This window comes from Brassica napus, chromosome C3, assembly GCF_020379485.1.
Source record: "Brassica napus cultivar Da-Ae chromosome C3, Da-Ae, whole genome shotgun sequence".
In the NCBI taxonomy this organism is placed as follows: Eukaryota; Viridiplantae; Streptophyta; class Magnoliopsida; order Brassicales; family Brassicaceae; genus Brassica; species Brassica napus.
Window position 1 is genome coordinate 10,168,436 of NC_063446.1, and position 21,959 is coordinate 10,190,394.

Consider the following 21,959-nt stretch of genomic DNA (forward strand, 5'->3'; position numbering starts at 1 on the left):
CCAATCCGAAAAAGAACAAAACTCAAACCAAAAATTAAAATATTCCTAGTACCAAAAACTCGAACATGTACCCAAATGTCCATCCCTAGGTGCTACATTTGTCCAGAGAAAAACATTTTAGTTGACTTGCACCTAAAGCAAGTGCATGTACTGCATTTTAAGTTCACAAAACAGGTAATGTTTATATTATTCCAGTAGTCTATAAAAGTTACACATCTTTCTGTATATTAGAGAGTCAGCCTCTCTCTCTCTCTCTCTCTCTCTCTCTATTTCTCTGTAATAGAAGTTACAAGTTATAAAGTACAAAAGAAAGCGTACTTTGTATGTGCTTGTTGTTCAAAACTTGTTTCAAAAACCTCAGCAAAGAAACAAGAAAACCTGTGGCATTCTTCTTATACACCGAGGCTGTGACTATGTGCGAGTAACTTCTCCTGTTCGCCACCGTTATCGTTTTGGAGTGAAACAGGATTCGTCTGATGAGAAGTAGTACGCTTGGGGTTGTTGATCTTGTACCACACGTTCTCTATACGGAAAAACGCCCACTGGAACCGTCTGTAAATCTCCAGAAGAGTGATGATGAAGACCGTGATGTAGTTGTTACGGAGATGAGCTGATAGCTTGTACGTCCATGTCCACCTTAGTACTAGATTGCTTCCAATCACCCAAACATACACCTGCCAAGTTCACACTATTTAGCTAGTTTTAAGCATCAAGCAGTGTTTGGTTGGACAGAAGAAACTTTTAGTTTTACCCAACGGCGTCCATAAAGAAGATGAGAGCAAAGATTTGGTTTGGTGAATTTGAAAATCCGAGTGAAGACACTACAAAGGCAAGTAAAGTGTTATGAGATCTTAAGCATGAATCCAAGAACTCTGTTATTATATATACGCAAGTGTTACCTTAGATCCCAATCGCGTAAAACATCCCAAAAGAAGGAGAAGAAAGTGTTGGCTAGGCCAGAGAGGATCCAAGCAGGCTGAATGGAGTAAGTCCATGTATCCTGATCGATAAAATACTTGAGTGCTGATAGAAAGATGACTGGCACTGCCGTTAAATACTTCCCAGCTGAAACCAAAAAATAGACAGGGCACATGAGGTATTACAAATCAGTTTTTTTTATTTTTAATTACAAGTGTCACTACTACCATTCCAGATGTTTGCAATGTCTTTGCTATCTTTGTACTGACGAATGCATTGGAACAGACGGAAAAGATAAGGTAGAACAAGAACTAAGGGGATTACAGCCGAATGACTCCCACAAACAGAATCTGCTTCAAACCATGCAACAGTAGCTACCTACAATGACACTAATTAGATTCACTGCCTATGTGATGGATAGCTTAGTACTATGGAAGAGTATAGATAACTCACTGACCTGTCTATGGACCATACGACATACAGAACGCTCCAAATCGGACAGAACCTGCGCATAAACTTTGTTCTTGTTCAGAAACTGGATTCAAAGCATCATAGAGATTATAAAAAAGTTTGTGTTACCTTTGACAAAGAAGTAAGGATATCAGCTAGGAAGAAGTCTGAAAACGAAACCGTCTGTTTTGTGACGACACCAAGTGAAAAGTTAGCAACATTTAACAAGAAAAAAAAACAAAATGTATTCATGTACCTTAACAGGGAAGAGAATGCGCCAAAAAGTCCATAGCAAGTAGTAACGAGAGGACATGTAGAAGATATCGAAAGGGATGATGAGAATGATCACAGCAGAGAGATACAAAACAATCTGGAAAACATCAGAAAAAAAATGTCAAAACTCTATGAAACAAAATGAATCAAAAAAGATGTCTAAAAATAAGAGAAGATGCATCTATTACACTGGTTGAGAAGCAGCCAAGGACACATCTCCATGCGAGTATAGGTACAGATAGGCAGTCATGCTAGTCAATATTATCGTCGTCATCCACCTAGCACACTGTGACACCCTCAGATTTTTTAGAAATTCATTGATAAAGATGGTCTTAACTAAGAAATGTTATTATACCTTCCATATCTCTTTGTGACTAAGATGATCTGGTCCTAGATAAAATATTGCTGCGTAATCGACTCCAGTTCGAGAAAACACCCACAGATTCACACCCCAGAGCCAAACCATCATTGTCTGAAAGTCATAGAATAATATTAGAGGAATGAAACACAAGTTTAAGGGTTTTGACTTTACTGATAAGAAAAAAAGACTTACAATGAGAAGGAGAGGATTGTAATACAGAAAGGTCTCATAGAAGAACAGTTCTCTTGTGTCTAATCCCATTTTCATTACAGATTCCCATCCAATCTGCAAGTTGATATAATGATGACAAGAGTCAAAACTCAAAACTATGGATGCAAATCAAAAGCTCAGATCATTTTTTTACAAGAAAGCTAAATTCAAAATCTCCAACCTTTCCACAAACATAAAGACCACCGACATACAAAGCAACCTGAAGAATCAAAGGTTTAAAATCTCAAATTAGTCCATTAGACTTACACAGAAAAGGAAAAAGCCAAGCAAGAGAGCTCCTTTCTGTGCATCACTGAAACATGCTACAAAATCAAAACTCTACTTGAGGAAAAAGAACCTTGAGGCTGCTAAGGATTAAAGGGCTTCGCAGTTTGGCAATTGTACCTAGTTGCATACTTGAGTTCTTCAAGTCATTCTCTCCTGTCAAAACCTTATTCTCAGTCACACCATCTTACAGTTGAAATCAGCAAGTTCAGAGCTAGTGGCTTACCTTCAAGATTAGCGATGATGAGCCTACTTCCAGATTTGCGCAGGTGAGGATTGTTCACAGGCACAGAAAAGACACCTCCAAACATAGATTCCAAAAGCAAAACCTTCAATATACAAAAAAAAAATCATCTATGACCAAATCGCAAACAAATGACATAGCAAAACCTAATCTCAGGAAGAAAGTCCCCTAAATACAGTATAAATAGCCATGAAAGTGAATCACTTTCTCAAAGAAGATGACAAATAGTTACCTTCCAAAAAGTAGGAAACTTTCACCGAGTGCTAAAACCCCCCTTGAAGAAGGCCACTTTCCAAAGAAGAAGAAGACAAATCAAACCTTTCCAAAAGAGGAAACTTTTCACCAATTTGCTTCCTACCCTGAAGAGAAGAAGGAGCCACACTGCAGTGAACACAATTGTATCCAGATTTATGTTAATCCTAATAGGGTTCACCAAAAGAAAACATAAAATCGATATTTTTCAATTCTGAAACAACTAAAAAAAAAAAGATTCAATTTTTGAATAAAAAAGGGTAAAGATTCAATATGAATCACAAAAAAAAAGTCGATGCCTTTTAAAAGTGGATGAGAGACAGACGACTAAGACCTGAGAATTAAAACCCTCTTTGTATTCTAGCAGTCGCATTACCAAAGCCTCTTTACTTCATAACATTGCATTGGGTTTTGAGCTTAAACTTATGTTGTAAGAATTAATGAAGACTTTAAACGCAAACCCAGAAAATGAAGAAGTAATCAACCCTTGTTTTTAATTATACTACTAGTATTGGATATCTCCCCCCCACCCCCCAAGAGAGAGACACGACTTTAAAGAATAAAACGTTATTTATGATTGATGACAACAATGAAGACTCTAGAAATAATCAATGACAGCGAGATTAACATAACAAAAAGCAATGTCTTTAGCAATTCACCTATGTCAGGTGTAAAACCTCCAAATAGATTACGCTTTAGAGTTTATTTTGTATAAATGTCGCATATTCTTAAGGAAAATAACCCGGAAGTTGATAATTTTAAATACAGTCTGTATGTAATGTACTCTCTATATAAATATATGAGATATTTTACTTCTATAAAAATCTTAATTTTAGAAACATATTTCATCCGAAAAATATTTTTTAGAGTATTCACGTATATTAATGTCTACAAATAAATTTACTGTTTATATAATACATTTTTAATAATTATCAACTAATTATATTTATTCAACTCAAACATTCTTATTTAATATTTTTTTAATATACAAAATCTATTTTTGTCGAACAATTTTTTTTAGAAATTTTATTTTCGAAAAAGAAGAAAGTATGACACAAACCTCAATATTTCATTTTTTGGTCACTAATTTTTTTAATTAAGCTGAACATATTATAGTCATTTCTCACTTAGGTAGTTTATGTTGTGTGTGCTTTTCTTAATTAGATGAAAACTAAATGCCACGAAATTTAATAGACTAAAAAAATATATGTTCTTCATAGATTTAACGAAATTTTCTGCTGTTTATTTTTTGTACGACCATGTTTTGATTAGATAAAGAGATTGTGTTTAACAAACATCACTATAGTCGAGAGATTATAGACAAAAACTTTTGATAAGAATTTTATTTACCAAATAGTAGTATACTAGGATAAGATCCGCGTCTTGCGCGGAATTAAGTTATTATTTTTATTATATTTTGTAGAATGAAACAATAGTTTAGCTTCATTTGGATTAGGGGTGTTCAATCCAGATATCGGGTTGGTTTCGATTCGGTTCGGTTTTTTTCGGTATTTTGGTTAGTAAAATATAACTACTATTCTAAATCCATATTTACTTTGACTTTCGTCTTTCACATACTTTTGAAAGATTTCAACTGGACAACTAAATTGATCAGTCAATCTTGTTGCTTTAAATCATTAGTATATATATATATATATATATATATATTATTTAGTTTGAATATTTATTAAATAAAAATTCATATGCGTTATATTTTATGATCATTTGTAACTTATTATAACAAAAAAAATAATCTATTGATCACAAAATTTTCAAAGTGAGAATTGATCACAAAATTTTCAAAGTGAGAATCTTCAAATTTCTAATAATATATAGACGTTTTGAAAAATTCAAAATATAACATATAAGAAAAAATATAAATGTTTTTATTATATATTTAATGTGATTTTTAATATCTTTTAATAATATAAAATTAAAAAAAGAACTAAAATACCAAAATTGTTATCAAATATTTATTATTCATAATAATTAATTTTCAAATATACGTTAATCATATTAGGTAATTTCGTAGCTTCTAATTAAGGAAAGTGCGAAAACAATATTTGGTAGATTATTTATCAATTCGAATATTCGATAGTTAGTTTAATAAAAAATATAATGTAAGTTAAGATGGACCAACCTATTTTTGTAAGAATAATATATTTTATATAGTCATTTATTAAATGAGAATTTATAATCATACACTTCTATGATCATTCATATCGTTTTATAACTGAATATTTAAATCATCGATAACAAAATTTTTAATGTGAAATCTTTAATAAGTTTATAATTTATAAATGTTTTTGAAAATTCATTGAAAGTTTTAATATTAAAATATTTATGTAATCTTATGGTATATAGTTTAATCTATATATATATATATATATATATGTTTTATTATTAAATGATATTTTTTACTCATATGGTTTTAAAATCATATGTATCTTCTTATAATATTAAATAAAAGTTCATATTAATACAATTTTATGATCATTTGTAACTTATTATGACAAAAAAAATAATCTATTGATCACAAAATTTTAAGAGTGGTGATCTTCAAATTTCTAATAATTTATAGACGTTTTGAAAAATTCAAAATATAACATATAAAAAAATATAAATGTTTTTTATTATATATTTAATGTGATTTTTAATATCTTTTAATAATATAAAAATTTTAAAAAGAACTAAGATATAAAAATTGTTATCAAATATTTATTATTCATAATAATTAATTTTCACATATATATTAATCATATTAGGTAATTTCGTAGCTTTTATTTAAGGAAAGTGCAAAACATTTTTTGGTACGTTATTTATCAATTCGATAGTTAGTTTAATAAAAAGTGTAATATAAGTTAAGATGGACCAACCTATTTTTCTAAGAATAGTATATTTTATATAGTTATTTATTAAATAAGAATTTATAATCATACGGTTCTATGATCATTCATATCATTTTATAACAAAATATTTAAATCATCGATAACAAAATTTTCAATCTGAAATCTTTAATAAGTTTATAATTTATAAATGTTCTTGAAAATTCATTGAAACTTTTAATATTAAAATATTTATGTAATCCTATGGTATATAGTGTTTAATCTATATATATATATATATATTTATTTTATTATTAAATGATATTTTTTACTCATATGGTTTTAAAATCATGTGTATCTTCTTATAATAAAAATGTTAAACCATTGATCATTAATTTTTAACATAATAATTTTAATAGTTTTAGTCATTTATTGTCGTTTTTAAAAATTCAAAATATAACATATACGAAAAAATCTAAATTTTACTTTTATAGCTAATTTGATTGTTTAATTTATTTTAATAATATAAAATTAAACAAAAAATGATGGAGGAGATATAAATTGTTATCAAATCTTTATTATTAAAATCATTAATTGTCATATATATATTAGTCATTTATGGTAATTCCGTAGGTTTGATTTAAGGAAAAAAAAAACATATCATATCATTATATCATATAGTTTGACCAACTTATGTATCTAACAACATATAAAAATCGAATGTGGACCTACTTATTTTTCAATTGAATGTAATTGACTACCTAATTGAGTGCCACCTATGCATTGGGGTCTATTTTAATTAATACAAAATTAAGGTTACATCTTTTCAAATGTTCCTCAATTAATGTATAGGGGATTAGCGTAACATTTATTATATTAATTTGTTAGTTCTAAAAATAGAGAAATGCTGTGCATTTCAATATGTATTTTATATCTAATATATTAAGATACACGTATTTTTCTTGAAACTTTGGTTTTGTGAGATTGTGTAAGCGTTTAAGTTAAGAGTTTATTTATTTTATGTAAATTTGCCTTTAAGCAAATCCAATTTGAAAGATTCGGACATGGAAAAAGGATAAGTCAACGGCAACACCAAGATTTGTTGGTCCACGGAAAAGGATCTTTTTAGTATTAGTTTGTTAATGTACAAAAAAATACAGATGACTCGACTGAAATGATTTACCATAGTGGTCAAGAACAAATGTCAAAACTAATACTCTAGGCCCAAAAAAAAAAAAAAAAAAAAAAAACTCTAGGCCCTAAGATTTCAGTGTTTGATGGATACGTTTCTCTGTATTTCCTTCATTTTTATTTGTTTCTACTTCTTGTTCATTTTCATTTTTTGACCATACAACAAAATTTCAAATGTCTTATTGCAGTAAGAATGTATCTACAGTTGTATACCCTCTTGGCCTCTTCATTCGATGGACTAGGCGACTAGCTGTATGCTTTCTAACATGAGAAATCTAGTGTGTAGACAAGTAGACCGCAGTGCATTGCCTCCGATAAATGAGTGAGTCATCTTGTCTTTTGAGATAAAACCGCGACATAAAATTGTCTCGGTGTTGAAAGCCTTCAAGCAGAAAAAAATTGTCTCGGTGAGTTTGAGATGGATGCTTCTGCTCAGCCATCTTATTTTGTATTTACATGTTTCTGGATGTTCGTTTTAATTAGTCTACAAAAACAAAACTCAAGCCCAAGATTACCTACAATTACAAAGTTGTTTTGTTATATATCTTCCTATTGTAACCAATGCTCACCATGTTATAGTTTCATAATTGAGACTATATGTATATATATACATTTGCTATCCAAATTCATTTCAGTTTTGCAGTTGAAAGTTTTTTTTTTATATTTGAAGGCTATAAAGAAGATTATGTTGGGACTGTTTTACCATGTCCACTTTGCGTCAAAATAGTAGAAAATTGGAATCCCCTACACATCAAAGAGAATGAGCCTGCCTATCTATCCCCTATATATTATTTGAGAAACATTACAACTTTTTTTTATAGCCACATGTCATCACTAGGATGATTCTTAAAATAATTAGAAAAATATGTTGGTCCATCTAATTATATAATAAGCTTTTTATTAAACTAACAATAAATTCATCATTAATGTACTTTATTATTTCTTTAAATAAAATTTACGGAATTGCCTAATGTGGCTAAAGTATATATGACAATTAATGATTTTGAATAATAAAGATTTGATAAAAAAAGTGTATCTTCTATCATATTTGTTTAATTTTAAACTATTAAATAAATTAAACAACCACAATAACCATATAATAAAATTTTAGATTTTTATGTATATGTTATATTTTGAATTTTTACAAACGGCTATAAATTACTAAGACTGTTAAGAGTCTCACATTCAAATTTTATGATCCATGGTTTAAAAATTTTGTTATGACAAAATACAAATGATTACAAAAATTATATAAGTAAAAAGTCTAATTTAATTAATTATTAAGATTAATATATATATCATTTTAAATTAAACTATATATAAACCATATAAATACAATATGTTAGTTTCAAAATTTACTTTGAACAATTTTTTTGATAAAAGTTTTGAACGATCATTGACAACTTTTTTTTTAATTATAAATTACTAAAACTATTAATCCCACAATGAAAATTTTGTTATCGGTAATTTAAATTTTTTTCTATAAAATATATAAATGATCGAAAAAACTATATGAGTAAAAATCATCATTTAATAGATATTAATATTAAAAATATACTAAAATATATTATCTATGTTAGTATCATTTAAATTTAATTACATATCCTATCAAATATAAAAAAAATATTTTTTGGATTAATAAAATTAATTTATATGTTTGCATCAATTTAATTATATATTTAATAGTTACTAAACTTTAATTATTTAATATATATTAATTGTTTCATAATATGTAAAAATATTTAATACATAAGATAATTTATATATATAATGTTGATCCCGCGCAAGGCACAGATCTTAACCTAGTGAATTATATAACCCCTAGCTTCAATCCAACTATTATGCATTTTCGAAAACGTTACTCACAAGATGTAAGTTACCTTATAAATAACCATACGTATTAAATAAAGTTAGCATTAATTTATTTTTTTATTAAGTATCAAGTAAGATTCGGAAAATAGTTTTGACTAAAATGATATGGGTAGTCAGCAAATAACATAAAAATCTCCTCCCAAAAATTGACTGACATGTTCCGTTAAGGTATGTTCATGATTTTGCATCCCAAGTTATCGGATACATACGATATTACTGTTTCCTTTTGTTTTGACTCAGTTTTTTTTTCTGGAAAAGAAAAAAGACTAAAATATTATCGCTTAACATTAATGAAAATGATAATAACTCGTAGAATACTTAAAATAAAAAGATAAATTCTCCATTTATTAATAAAAAGATAAATTATGTAAAATAAAAAGATAAATTCTCCATTTATTAATAAAAAAATTCCACAAACCAGCATTGGAATCTTTGAGATTTTATATATAAGAAGAAATAAACTAGATTTTACTTATATATTAAAAAGTAAAAAAAAAAGCTAAATTAATTTGATTTTAATATTTTTAAAAACAAAGATATATAAGGCGAGAAGAGGAACTGTATAAGCGTTACATCAGCGTGGTTTTGCTACCTATCGTGAATGGAACCGACGACGTCAATACTGTTGGAGCCGAAGGCGGTGGCTCACGTAGATGACCATAGCCACAACATAGTGAATGTGGATAAAGAGGAGGATGAACATAGCGATTCCGGTTCACTGATAACCGGCGTCGTTTCGGTCGGTGATGCTAGTGACGACGATGATGGTGATTTTGCGGTGGAGACGACGAAGTTGGAGCTGCCTGAGGAATACGCAGAAAGCGTTATGGTTCTAACGTGCGATTCCACAGCTGAAGGCGGATCCTGCCATGTGTACTTGATTGGCACGGCTCATGTCTCTGAGGTATTTTCTGTTAAAGATTGAAACTTGAGGGACTGATTTTGTTATTTCTTGAAATGTTGGGGTTTTGGTAAAAAAAAAAAGGCTAACCCTTTTGATGGGAATGTAGTATATTAGCATTCATATGCAATGGTTTAGCTGTTTTGATCTTGTGATGTGTATTTGACTGGAGAGGTAATTTTTGAAAAATATTGAAACTTGGGTACTGATTCTGTAATTTGTTGAAAGTGCTGGATAATGATAAATGATTATAAAGGCTGTTAGCATTCATATGCATTGGTTTTTAGCTGTTTTGATCTAAAGCGTTTTTTTTGTTACAAAAAAAAAGAAAGAAAAAAGATAAAGCGTTTTTGTATTGTAGGAATCATGTCGAGAAGTTGAAGCTATAATAAGCTTGATGAAACCAGAGGTTATTCTTCTTTACATTGTCAACTCTTTAATATTATCATTCTCTCTCTCTCTCTAATTAAGTATGTAGCTGATGAATTTGCAGGTCGTCTTTGTGGAGTTGTGTTCAAGTCGATTATCTATTCTCACTCCTGCTTTGAAGGTTTTGCTCCACATAGCATCTCCACTTTTAGTTTAACACTGGACTATATTGTGCATCATCATCATCTTCCCCTTCTTTTGCTTGAAGATGTCCAAGTTTTTTCTTCTAATGGGAATCATTGTCTAGAGAATGTACTTAAGTTGCGCCATGTTTTTGGTTTTTCCAGATTCCGACGGTGCCGGAGATGATAGACATGTGGAAGAAGAACCATAACGCATTCGGAATAGCGTACGGATGGTTTCTTGCACAGGCATGCATGCTTCCTCGGTTAATATCTTCTTTGATGGTGGCTTAAATGTTTTCATACCATTAGTTTAAATCCTTTTGCGTATATATGTTAGGTCGCCAGCAAGCTTGATGTATTACCTGGTGCCGAGTTTCGTGTGGCGTATGAAGAGGCACACACATATGGTGGCAAGGTGATTCTAGGTGATCGTCCTGTACAGGTGAATTTGTTGATAGTCTTAAACCTTTCTCTTAAGGAGTGTTATGCATTGGTTTTCAATCAGTTTTTTCTTTCCTTGGGTTTTGTTTAAGCAGATCACGTTGAAGAGAACGTGGGCTAAGATGCCTCTATGGCACAAAGTAAAGTTCTTGTACGGCTTAGTGTTTCAACCTGTCTTTCTCCCTAGCCCTGAGGAACTTAAGAAGATGGTAAGAAAGTCTTTGCTACAAAGCTTTTGCGAGTATAAATATTGAGTTAGTGTTGATTAAATTGTTTGGTCTTTTAGCTAAAAGCTATGAACAATGTGGATATGCTGACGTTGGTGATTCAAGAAATGAGCAAGGAGTTTCCATCTCTCATGGATACACTTGTGCATGAGCGTGATACGTTAGTATTGTATTCCTCTCTCTCTATGTCTCTCCTAAAGTCCTAAGCACCATCATGATGATCATACCAAATTTTTTTATATTATGTAACTCAGGTACATGGCATGTATGTTATCAAGAGTTGCAAGTGAGCATAGCTCGGTCGTGGCAGTTGTTGGTAGAGGGCATCTTCAAGGGATCAAGAAGAACTGGAACCAACCTATAAAGGTTAGTCACAGTCTTTTCAGTCTAGACATAACAGATGCTGAGCTAATCGTTATTGTGCTAATGGTATTTGCAGATGAAGGATCTGTTGGAGATACCGAAGAATGAATCAAAATATACAGCTAAGTATGTTCTCAAGTCGCTGACGGTTGCTGTCGTCGGGATAGCTATAGGCTCACGCTTGTATCTTTCCACCAGAAGTTGAGTTACCTTCAAGGCAGAGAGAGTTTCTCAGGAGGGCAATAAAAATTAGGCCAAGTGTTATGATTATATAGATTTTTAGTAACTATTGTCATGATATATTATTTATTTTTGGTTTAGCGGTTGAAATCATTTCATAAAAATCTAGAAATAAAAAAAAATCTCTCCTCTCCCATGTCTCCTCCAGTCTACTACTACTTTTTAAAAATCTCGAATTCTTTACCTGAATCATTTTTGTTCTAGGGCATAAAATATGAAACCAAAAACTAGAACCAATTCAAAATAACCTGGTTTGGTTTTGCATATGGCCAAATTCGCCAATGTTTGCACAAGTACAATTTTATTTTTCTTAGAGGTTTGAATATTTTTTTAAGGTTTTGGATATTTCGCGTAATAATTATCATTCCTAAATGAATCCAAATTCCTTGGATTTAGTCAGTATTAGTTCAGAGTTTCCCTATTTTTGGGGCTATTCCTGAATTTGAGTTTTTTTTCATGAAAATCGAAATAGTCATATGTTAAAACAGATTTTCTTTACACAAAAGATCCATAAATAAAAACAAATTGTCTTGTTTGTTAACTTTTTTTTTCCTAACCTTTCTCATTGTAACTTGTAAGCAGTTCTATATTATACTGGTTTTCATGCGGATGTAGACGAGTATTAGTTCAGAGTTGCTCAAAAGAAGAAACTAAACAGATCATAAATTTTCATTAAGCTGTTTACTTGTAGAACAAGAAACATTATGACAAGACAATCACAAAGGAAAAGTAAACAAAAAATGGAATGGTTAAACAAATCAAATCAAGAAACTATATCCATTTCATTCTCTCCTTCTCTTGCTTTCTTTTTTCCATCTTCAACATTATCATCATCCTTTGTTTCTTCTCCATTCTTCTCTTCTTCTTCGCCATTCTTCATAGCTATATCTTTCTCTTCACCCTTTGCATCTTCATCTTCTTCTTTGTTTCCTCTTTTACTCTCTGCTTCCGATGAAAGCTCCTCTACAGATGCATTATCTCCTCTTCCTTGTGATTTCTCCTCCTTGTAAACCAAATCAGGATGCTTAAAGAACAAATACATATGAGCATCTTCTTTGACTCCTAAATCTATCAGCTTCATTTCATCTTCATCATCCTTAACCAATCTTCTACTCTCCTCTTCATCCTCGACCACAAGTATCAAACGCTTCACCGATAGTTTCACCTCCGTTGCAATCCTCTCCTTTAGTTCCTTCACCGTCGCATTTTCACTCACCTCAGCATCTATAAATGTACCCGTTATTACCTCCACATTTACCTTCATTGCTTCAACACTCTCTCCACCAAAATCTTGTGGTTTTGATTGTTACGACAAAGATTCATTTCTTCTTTGTATGTTCACTTTTGTGATTTACCATCTCTCTCTCTTTATTTTTGATTTTTAATTTCAAGATATTGTTTTGTATGAGAAAACATGAACTAACCAAACACAAACTCATGCTATTTTCGTTTTCGGATATTTTGTTTAATTTTGTGGTAATTAGTACTATCTTGTTTTAATCTTGTTGCGGATATATTGCAACGAGGGGTTTTAATATATTTTGACTGAGTAGCATTCTTAAACAAATTCTCTCCTCAAAGTTAGGGAACTAATTAACAAAGTCGTTATGATTTTACGACTTGAATTAAAGCTACACAACGTAAATTACACACAAAGCAAGACAACAAGATAAGCAATGAACAAGTATATATAACAAAACAATTAACAATAACTAGGAGTTAACTCGCGCTACGCGCGGAGCTATTTTGATTTTTAAATGTTAACAATATAGTTATTCATTTGGACGTTGTATTCTGAACAACAACAAAATTATAAATTGTATGTTTGTGTGAATAGTAATTTCTTTAGAAAAACAGAAAACTATATATTTTTCATATATATGTTTCATATAGTTTTCCATTTTTTATATTATATATTTACTTATTATTTAAATTTTCTTAATTTGTAGGGCAACTCTTTCAAATAGTCGTTTTTAAATTTTTGTCAAAAATAGTCATCAATAAGGAAATGACCAAAATAACCCATTTTATTTTGAAAATTTTAATATTTCTTTTTTATTTTTCAAACTTTGAAATCATATCCACAAAACTCCACCCCATAACTCTAAACCCTAAGTCTAGTTTATTTAACCTTATAACATAGATGTATTTTAACTCTTTAATAAATGTTTAATTTAGTTTTTCTATTTTTTATATTGTATATTTACTTACTATTTATCTTCTCTTATTTTGTATAGTTATTTATTATAAATTTCTTGCTTTTATATCAATCATAATATTATGATATATATTTAATATAATATTTTATTTCTTATATACTATATTTACTTATTATTTATTTTTTCTTATATTTTATATTTACTTATTATAGTATATAACATTTATATATGATTAATATTACTAACAATAATATTAAAATATTACATAATATTAAATTATAAATCTATTATAATATTAGAATAAAAATAAAATATCATAATAATATTTCTTATTATTTATTTTTATACTAATATTTTTATGTCTTTTTTTTACATCAATCATCTACAAACTCATGCTGACTCTGTAAACCAAACCCGTAACTTTGTCCATGTGAACGACGAAAGACGGTTGTTTCCTAGCACTGCGTGCTAAGCTATCCGCCTTTTGATTTTCTGTCTGAGGTACATGAACGATCTCTGAGTTTAGAAAGCTTATTTTCAGCAGTTTAATGTCTTCCTGATAATTGTCAAACGCTGGCCATTCTTCTGGTTCCGAAACCATCTTTATCAATTGAGAACAATATGTAACAAATGTGACCTGAAATTACCGTAAATTCCTCATGCATTCCATTACCCATATTAGCGCTTCTACCTCCGAATGAAGAAGTGAAAGACTTGCCCGGACATTCCGTGCCGCTAGCAATACATCAAAACCCGCTAAAGTGATGTATTAGCCTTGTCCTGAGAATTGTTCTTTATCTTTCCATGAGCAATCTATGAAACACCATTTTCTTGGTATTGTTGGTACAATTCTTTCATGTACTTGATTTGCAACCCTCTGATTATTTGTTACAAGTGCATGCGCCCAAAGTGTTGATTCTTAATCCCGGTAGTTTAAGCGTATCTCTTGGATCAACATCCAAATTGCTAAAAACTTTGTTGTTTCGATCTTTCCAAATATACCATAATATCCACGCAAAACAGTGATCCACCATTTTTGGATTAACTCTCCAAAAAAGATGATCCATATTTTTATGTCTTATAGTCTATATTTACTAATTATTTATTTAATATACATTTTTCGGATAGATGTTTAATTTAGTTTTTCCAGTTCTAATATTGTATATTTACTTATTTTGTATTTTTCCTTATACTGTATATTTACTTATTCTAATATTACGGTAGATGTTTAATATAATACTTGTATTTCTTATATGGTATATTTACTTATTATTTATTTTACTATACATTTTTTCAGAGATATGTTTAATTTAGTCTTTTCATTTCTTAATTGTATTTTACCTTTTTTCTTATACTATAAATTTACTTATTCTAATTTTCTTGTTTTTATATCAAATGATAATATTATGATAGATGTTTAATGTGATAAAAAATATTATCTTATATTCTATGCTTATTTTTATTATATTGTATATTTACTTACAAAAATATTTGAAAATAATAAAATGTTAAACTATACATTTTCAGATAGTTTTTTTATTTCTTATATTGTATATTTATTTATCTAATTTTTTTGTTTTATATCAAATCATAACATTACGATAGATGTTTAATGTAATATTTCTATATCTTATATTATATATTCACTTATTATTTACATTATTATATATTTTCAGATAAAGGTTTAATGTATTTTTGTATTTTTATATTGTATATTTACTTATAATTTTTTTTTTTTATATTTACTTTTTCTAATATTATAATTGATGTTTAGTGTAATATTTTTATAATGTAAATTTACTTTTATTTATTTAACTTTACATTTTTCAGATATATGTTTAATTTAGTTTTTCCATTTTTTATATTGTGTATTTACTTAATGTTTATCTTTTCTTATTTTTATTTTTATACCATGATAATATTACGATATATATTTAATGTAATATTTTTATTTCTTATATACTATATTTACTTATTATTTATTTTTCTTATCTTTTATATTTATTTATTCTATTAATAAGATAATGTTTAATACGATATTGTTTAGTATAATATTTCAATTTCTTATATTTTGTATTTAGTTATTATTTTATAGATGTTTAATTTAGTTTTTCATTTCTCAATTGTATATTTACTTATTATATTTTTTTTTGTTTTTATATCAAATGATAATATTATGATAGATGTTTAATGTAATATTTGTATTTATTATATTGTATATTTACTTATTATTTAGTTTTCCTCATATTGTATATTTACTTTTTATTGTTTAATGCAATGTTTCTATTTCTTATATTGTTTATTTACTTATTATATATTTTTTCTTATATTGCAAATTTACATATTATTTATTTTCTATTTTTTAAATAATAATGTCACATGTCATATTTTCGAAAATTAGGAATATTAAAATGTAAAACTATATTTTATGCCACGTGTCATCTTTCGGGAGAAATTTTTTTTGCTGATGTGGACGCTCTATGGAGCCTCAAAAGATCATTTTTATTAGTATAGATTTAGTGTAATATTTTTATAATGTAAATTAACTTTTATTTACTTAACTTTACACTTTTCAGATATATGTTTAATTTAGTTTTTCCATTTTTTATATTGTGTATTTACTTAATGTTTATCTTTTCTTATTTTTATTTTTATACCATGATAATATTACGATATATATTTAATTTAATATTTTTATTTCATATATACTATATTTACTTATTATTTATTTTTCTTATCTTTTATATTTACTTATTCTATTAATAAGATAATGTTTAATACGATAATGTTTAGTATAATATTTCGATTTCTTATATTTTGTATTTAGTTATTATTTTATAGATGTTTAATTTAGTTTTTCATTTCTCAATTGTATATTTACTTATTCTATTTTTTTTATATCAAATGATAATATTATGATAGATGTTTAAGGGCTTTTTGCAGAATTGACCTATAACTTAAAGTCAAACACAAAACTAACCTCCTTTTTTTTTGAAAATTGGTTTTGCCCTATTCACCCCACAAGTTCATATAATTTACGAAAATGCCATCAATTTTATTTTTCTTTTTTTTTTCGAAAATGACATTTTTACTCTCTCACCCTCATCATTTTCAAGTAATTACAAGATTGCCATTGTCATCAATACCACAACCACCATGAACAACCAACTTGAAACTCTTAATGCTCCCAAAATTGATTTACCCTTCTTCTTTTTCCATTATTGTGAACTAAACACAACATATCTCTCACTTTCTCTCCACAATGAGCTAAAAAAAACCCAAGATTTTGATTCTAATTTTTTTATGGTTCATAGAGTCATAGAAGCTAACTATTCTGGGTGGGTTACTTTCGTTTGTGATTCTGTGTGCTTGGAGAAGCCATATGTATGCTAAGGAACTTATCTCACCAATTTAAGGTATGACATCGAGTTTTTTTCCAGATCTGTTCGTCAGACGACTTACTTGGGAAGTCGTCTGGCTGTAGACAACTTACCTGGAAGTCGTCTGGTCAACGCAGAGGTTATTTTTGCAATTGACTTTGAAATCTGTAACCTGAGACGACTGAAAGTTAAGCCGTCTGTTTTTGTTTGGTTTCAAAAAAATTTCCAAAGAACCTAGACGACTTACATTTCAGTCGTCTGGCGAAAATTAAAATAATAATATTTTTTTAAAAGTAGACGACTTACAGTTAAGTCGTCATAGGTTAGTTTTGCAATTGAAAAAAAAACTTCAAGATTTAATTATATACAGACGACTTATAATTCAGTCGTCCACGAGACGACTGAAATGTAAGTCGTCCAGGATTTTGTCAAACTTCTGAAATAATCCAGTCAGATGCAAAACTAACCTATGACGACTAAAATGTAAGTCGTCTAGCTTTTATGGAGTTTTTTTTTAGCCAACTTATTTTTAGTAGACGACTTATTTTTCAGTCGTCCGAAATAACAGATTTCAAAGTCAATTGCAAAAATAACCTCTGCGTTGACCAGACGACGTATAGTTTAGTCGTCTGGACAACTTAGATTGAAGTCGTCTACGTCTTCTCCGCTAGTTATTAAGTCTTCTACGTTAGTTTTTGAATAACTTGTATTTTTAAGAGTGATAAGTAACTTCAAGATATGTAAAACGCATATTTACAAAATATGTTTTCTCCCTTAGTTTTACTAAATTTGACTAAGTTTTTCAACGTAAACTTATAATAAAATATGATATGCTTTGACTAGTTACTATTGTTTGTTTCCATCTCTTAAGTATTATTGTTATAGACAATAATGATGACTATTGTTATGAGTTGGAAGAACGGTTAAAATGCTTCTTAAAATGTTGTATCAATATAAAGCTACCAACATTCTTGTTTATTAAGATGAGAAAAAGGCCATTGGAGTTTATTATTGCATATGAGAGATCCAAAGATAAGAAAAAGGCTACTGACGTCTATTATTTCATTGATTTGTAAATGTGTAAACAAATTGTTAGCACATTTAATACATCTTGGAAAACATTATTACTGATTTTACAAAAAATTCACAACTAAAAGAGTAGACATGCAATTCACAAAACAGACCACAAACAAAACTATTATAGATCATTCCTCTACAAAGACAAGCTTGGATTTCACTTGAGTAGACAAGACCACACGACTTTTAAGAAGTCCAGACGACTTCTAAGAAGTCCAGACGACTTCTAAGAAGTCCAGACGACTTCCAGGAAGTTCAGACGACTTTGTCAGAAGACTTTTAGGAAGTTCAGACGACTTCCAGATGACTTTACAGGAAGTCCAGACGACTTTACAGGAAGTCCAGACGACTTTACAGGAAGTCCAGACGACTTTGTCAGAAGACTTCCAAGAAGTCCAGACGACTTCCAGACGACTTCCAGACGACTAACAGGTAAGTCGTCCCAGAAGTCTTCCAGATCTGAAAAATCTGCATATTAAATCCAGGTCTGAAAAACCTGCATATCCAAAAACGTTTAAATAGCTTAAAAACAGAAAAAATGAGTGAAAGATTAGATAAATCTACCTTTACAGAACACACAAAAATACATATCTAAAAATAATATATCTACCTTTAAATTAGTGGAAGATGAGTACCATCTAATTAAAAACCTGCAAAAAAGATAGATTAGTAAGAAAGACATGAGATAAAACTGGAAAATTCATATAAAGTTTGGTGTTTTCAAGTCAAAGAGATTAGAGTGGGTTTGGAGAGTTTTAGTTTGAGAAAAAAGTAAGAACTTTATACAACAAGAAGTTACCAAATAAAGAAAAATCAGACATAAGAACTTACCAAAACGCTCAGATCTATTATGAAAGGGAGACTTCGTCAGAAGACTTCCATGAAGTCCAGACGACTTCCTCGAAGTCCAGACGACTTCCTGGAAGTCCAGACGACTTCCTGGAAGTCCAGACGACTTCCTGGAAGTCCAGACGACTTTGTCAGAAGACTTACAAGAATTCCAGACGACTTCCAGACGACTTCCAGATGACTTCCAGACGACTAACAGGTAAGTCGTCCAAGAAGTCTTCCAGATCTGAAAAACCTGCATATCAAATCCAGATCTGAAAAACCTGCATATCCAAAAATGTTCAAATGACTTAAAAATAGAGAAAATGAGTGGAAGATTAGATAAATCTACATTTACAGAACACACAAAAATACATATCTAAAATTAATAGATTTACCTTTAAATTAGTGGAAGATGAGTACCATTTGATTAAAAACCTGCAAAAGAGATAGATTAGTAAGAAATACATGAGACAAAACTGAAAAATTCATATAAAGTTAGGTGTTTTCAAGTCAAAGAGATTAGAGAGAGGTTGGAGAGTTTTAGAATGATGAACATTACATTTTTGTTGCAGCCATTTGAGAGGAGGAGAGAGAATGTGTAAATTTTTCTTTATATAGGGAGACAAAAAATCCAATTAGGTTAAATATTTTTGACTCAGACGACTTCCTGGACGACTTACATTTCAGTCGTCTGGTGAAGAAATTAAAACAGACGACTTACATGTAAGTCGTCCAGAAGAGTTTAATATTTTTAGCGGGAAATTAAATATTTTTAGCGGGAAACTAAAATAGAAGACTTTCCAGACGACTTACTTGTAAGTCGTCTGGTTTAAATTATTTAAGCGGGAAAATAATTTTAAAAAAAAATTTTAGGCGGGAATATTTGGACGACTTACATGTAAGTCATCTGTTTTAATTTCTTCACCAGACGACTGAAATGTAAGTCGTCCGAGTAAATTATTCAACAGACGACTGAAATATACGTCGTCCGAGTAAATTATTCAACAGACGACTGAAATATAAGTCGTCCACACCCTAAACATAACCCCTAAACTTAATTATCTAATTAAAGACTTCATAAAATCAAATCAAACTTGAAAAGTGTTTACTATACACATAAATAAACACATATAGGTGAAAACTAATTTTTGAAAAAAACATTTTAGTTTTCCAAAATCTAACCCTAACAATACATACAATACTACAACATATGTTTGCCAAACTCCTAAACCAAAGTATTTCATGATTCACTACTTCTACTCATCTATCTTCAAAACAAATCAATTTTATCATATCTTAATTTATATCACTTAAAACTGTTTATAATTACTTGATTTTTATTTTTCACGCATCAAAATATTTTTTTACAAGATTTATAAATTATTTTTAAAATAAACTGGTACCAGACGACTTACACTTCAGTCGTCCAGACGACTTCCAACATCTCAGACGACTCAGATGATTTACTAGGGCTATATTCGTAAAAATGGTTTCTGTTTTTTTGTTTGGTCACAAGGGGCTGAGCTGTAATTTCACTAGGCTTTTAGGTTAGTTTTGCATTTGATTCAAGTTTGGGTATAAGTTTGGGGTTAAAATCAAGTTGTGAGTTAGTTTTGGCAAAAACCCCGATGATTAATGTAATATTTCTATTTATTATATTGTATATTTACTTATTATTTATTTTTCCTTATATTGTATATTTACTTATTATTGTTTAATGCAATGTTTCTATTTCTTATATTATATATTTACTTATTATTTATTTTTCTTTATATGTATTTTTATTTTTATTTTTTGTTAACGCCAGTCATCTTTTAGAATAAGTTTTTTCCGCTGATGTAGACGTCCTATGGAGCCTCAAAAGCTCCATTTTATTAATATAGATTTAGTTTTTCATTTCTCAATTGTATATTTACTTATTCTATTTTTTTTATATCAAATGATAATATTATGATAGATGTTTAATGTAATATTTCTATTTATTATATTATATATTTACTTATTATTTATTTTTCCTTATATTGTATATTTACTTATTATTGTTTAATGCAATGTTTCTATCTCTTATATTATATATTTACTAATTATTTATTTTTCTTTATATGTATTTTTATTTTTATTTTTTGTTAACGCCACGTGTCATCTTTTAGAATAAGTTTTTTCCGCTGATGTGGACGCCCTATGAAGCCTCAAAAGCTCCCTTTTATTTTTTTCCATTTTTTATATTGTGTATTTACTTAATGTTTTTCTTTTCTTATTTTTATTTTTATACCATGATAATATTACGATATATATTTAATTTAATATTTTTATTTCTTATATACTATATTTAATTATTATTTATTTTTCTTATCTTTTATATTTACTTATTCTATTAATAAGATAATGTTTAATACGATAATGTTTAGTATAATATTTCTATTTCTTATATTTTGTATTTAGTTATTATTTTATAGATGTTTAATTTAGTTTTTCATTTCTCAATTGTATATTTACTTATTCTATTTTTTTTATATCAAATGATAATATTATGATAGATGTTTAATGTAATATTTCTATTTATTATATTGTATATTTACTTATTATTTATTTTTCCTTATATTGTATATTTGCTTATTATTGTTTAATGCAATGTTTCTATTTCTTATATTATATATTTACTTATTATTTATTTTTCTTTATATGTATTTTTATTTTTATTTTTTGTTAACGCCACGTGTCATCTTTAAGAATAAGTTTTTTCCGCTGATGTAGACGTGCTATGGAGCCTCAAAAGCTCTCTTTTATTAGTATAGATTTAGTTTTTCATTTCTCAATTGTATATTTACTTATTCTATTTTTTTTATATCAAATGATAATATTATGATAGATGTTTAATGTAATATTTCTATTTATTATATTGTGT

At 28.7% G+C, this 21,959-nt stretch overlaps 3 protein-coding genes across 8 annotated transcripts; 1 reads left to right on the forward strand and 2 right to left on the reverse strand.

Annotated features, from left to right (window-relative positions):
• Positions 1 to 155: 155 nt before the first annotated feature.
• LOC106387973 (SPX and EXS domain-containing protein 5) lies at positions 156 to 3,531 on the reverse strand. Of its 6 annotated transcripts, none has more exons than XM_013827922.3 (15): positions 3,328 to 3,531; positions 2,974 to 3,122; positions 2,724 to 2,826; positions 2,571 to 2,653; positions 2,394 to 2,432; positions 2,195 to 2,287; positions 1,997 to 2,113; positions 1,832 to 1,927; positions 1,625 to 1,738; positions 1,498 to 1,551; positions 1,376 to 1,423; positions 1,146 to 1,296; positions 900 to 1,065; positions 752 to 821; positions 156 to 674 (listed from the first exon to the last, which is right to left on the reverse strand). In XM_013827922.3, exons 3-15 carry the CDS (start codon positions 2,806 to 2,808, stop codon positions 393 to 395), a joined length of 1,398 nt encoding a protein of 465 aa, XP_013683376.1. In that variant the 5' UTR covers positions 2,809 to 2,826; positions 2,974 to 3,122; positions 3,328 to 3,531; the 3' UTR covers positions 156 to 392. The 6 variants fall into 6 exon arrangements, with proteins under 6 accessions (XP_013683376.1, XP_022554709.1, XP_013683378.1 ...); XM_022698988.2 differs by having other exon boundaries at positions 2,974 to 3,100; positions 3,328 to 3,525; XM_013827924.3 differs by lacking the exons at positions 2,394 to 2,432; positions 3,328 to 3,531 and adding an exon at positions 2,480 to 2,535 and having other exon boundaries at positions 2,618 to 2,653; positions 2,974 to 3,267.
• Positions 3,532 to 9,300: 5,769 nt separating this feature from the next.
• LOC106383870 (traB domain-containing protein) lies at positions 9,301 to 12,018 on the forward strand. Its single transcript, XM_013823922.3, has 9 exons — positions 9,301 to 9,785; positions 10,144 to 10,191; positions 10,276 to 10,332; positions 10,499 to 10,582; positions 10,674 to 10,778; positions 10,873 to 10,986; positions 11,064 to 11,164; positions 11,259 to 11,370; positions 11,444 to 12,018. The coding sequence occupies exons 1-9, from the start codon at positions 9,483 to 9,485 to the stop codon at positions 11,570 to 11,572; spliced, it is 1,053 nt and encodes a 350-aa protein (XP_013679376.2). The 5' UTR covers positions 9,301 to 9,482; the 3' UTR covers positions 11,573 to 12,018.
• Positions 12,019 to 12,254: 236 nt separating this feature from the next.
• LOC106383869 (glutamic acid-rich protein) lies at positions 12,255 to 13,219 on the reverse strand. The gene has a single exon (XM_013823921.3). It carries the CDS (start codon positions 12,869 to 12,871, stop codon positions 12,371 to 12,373), a length of 501 nt encoding a protein of 166 aa, XP_013679375.1. The 5' UTR covers positions 12,872 to 13,219; the 3' UTR covers positions 12,255 to 12,370.
• Between the last annotated feature and the right edge of the window lie 8,740 nt (positions 13,220 to 21,959).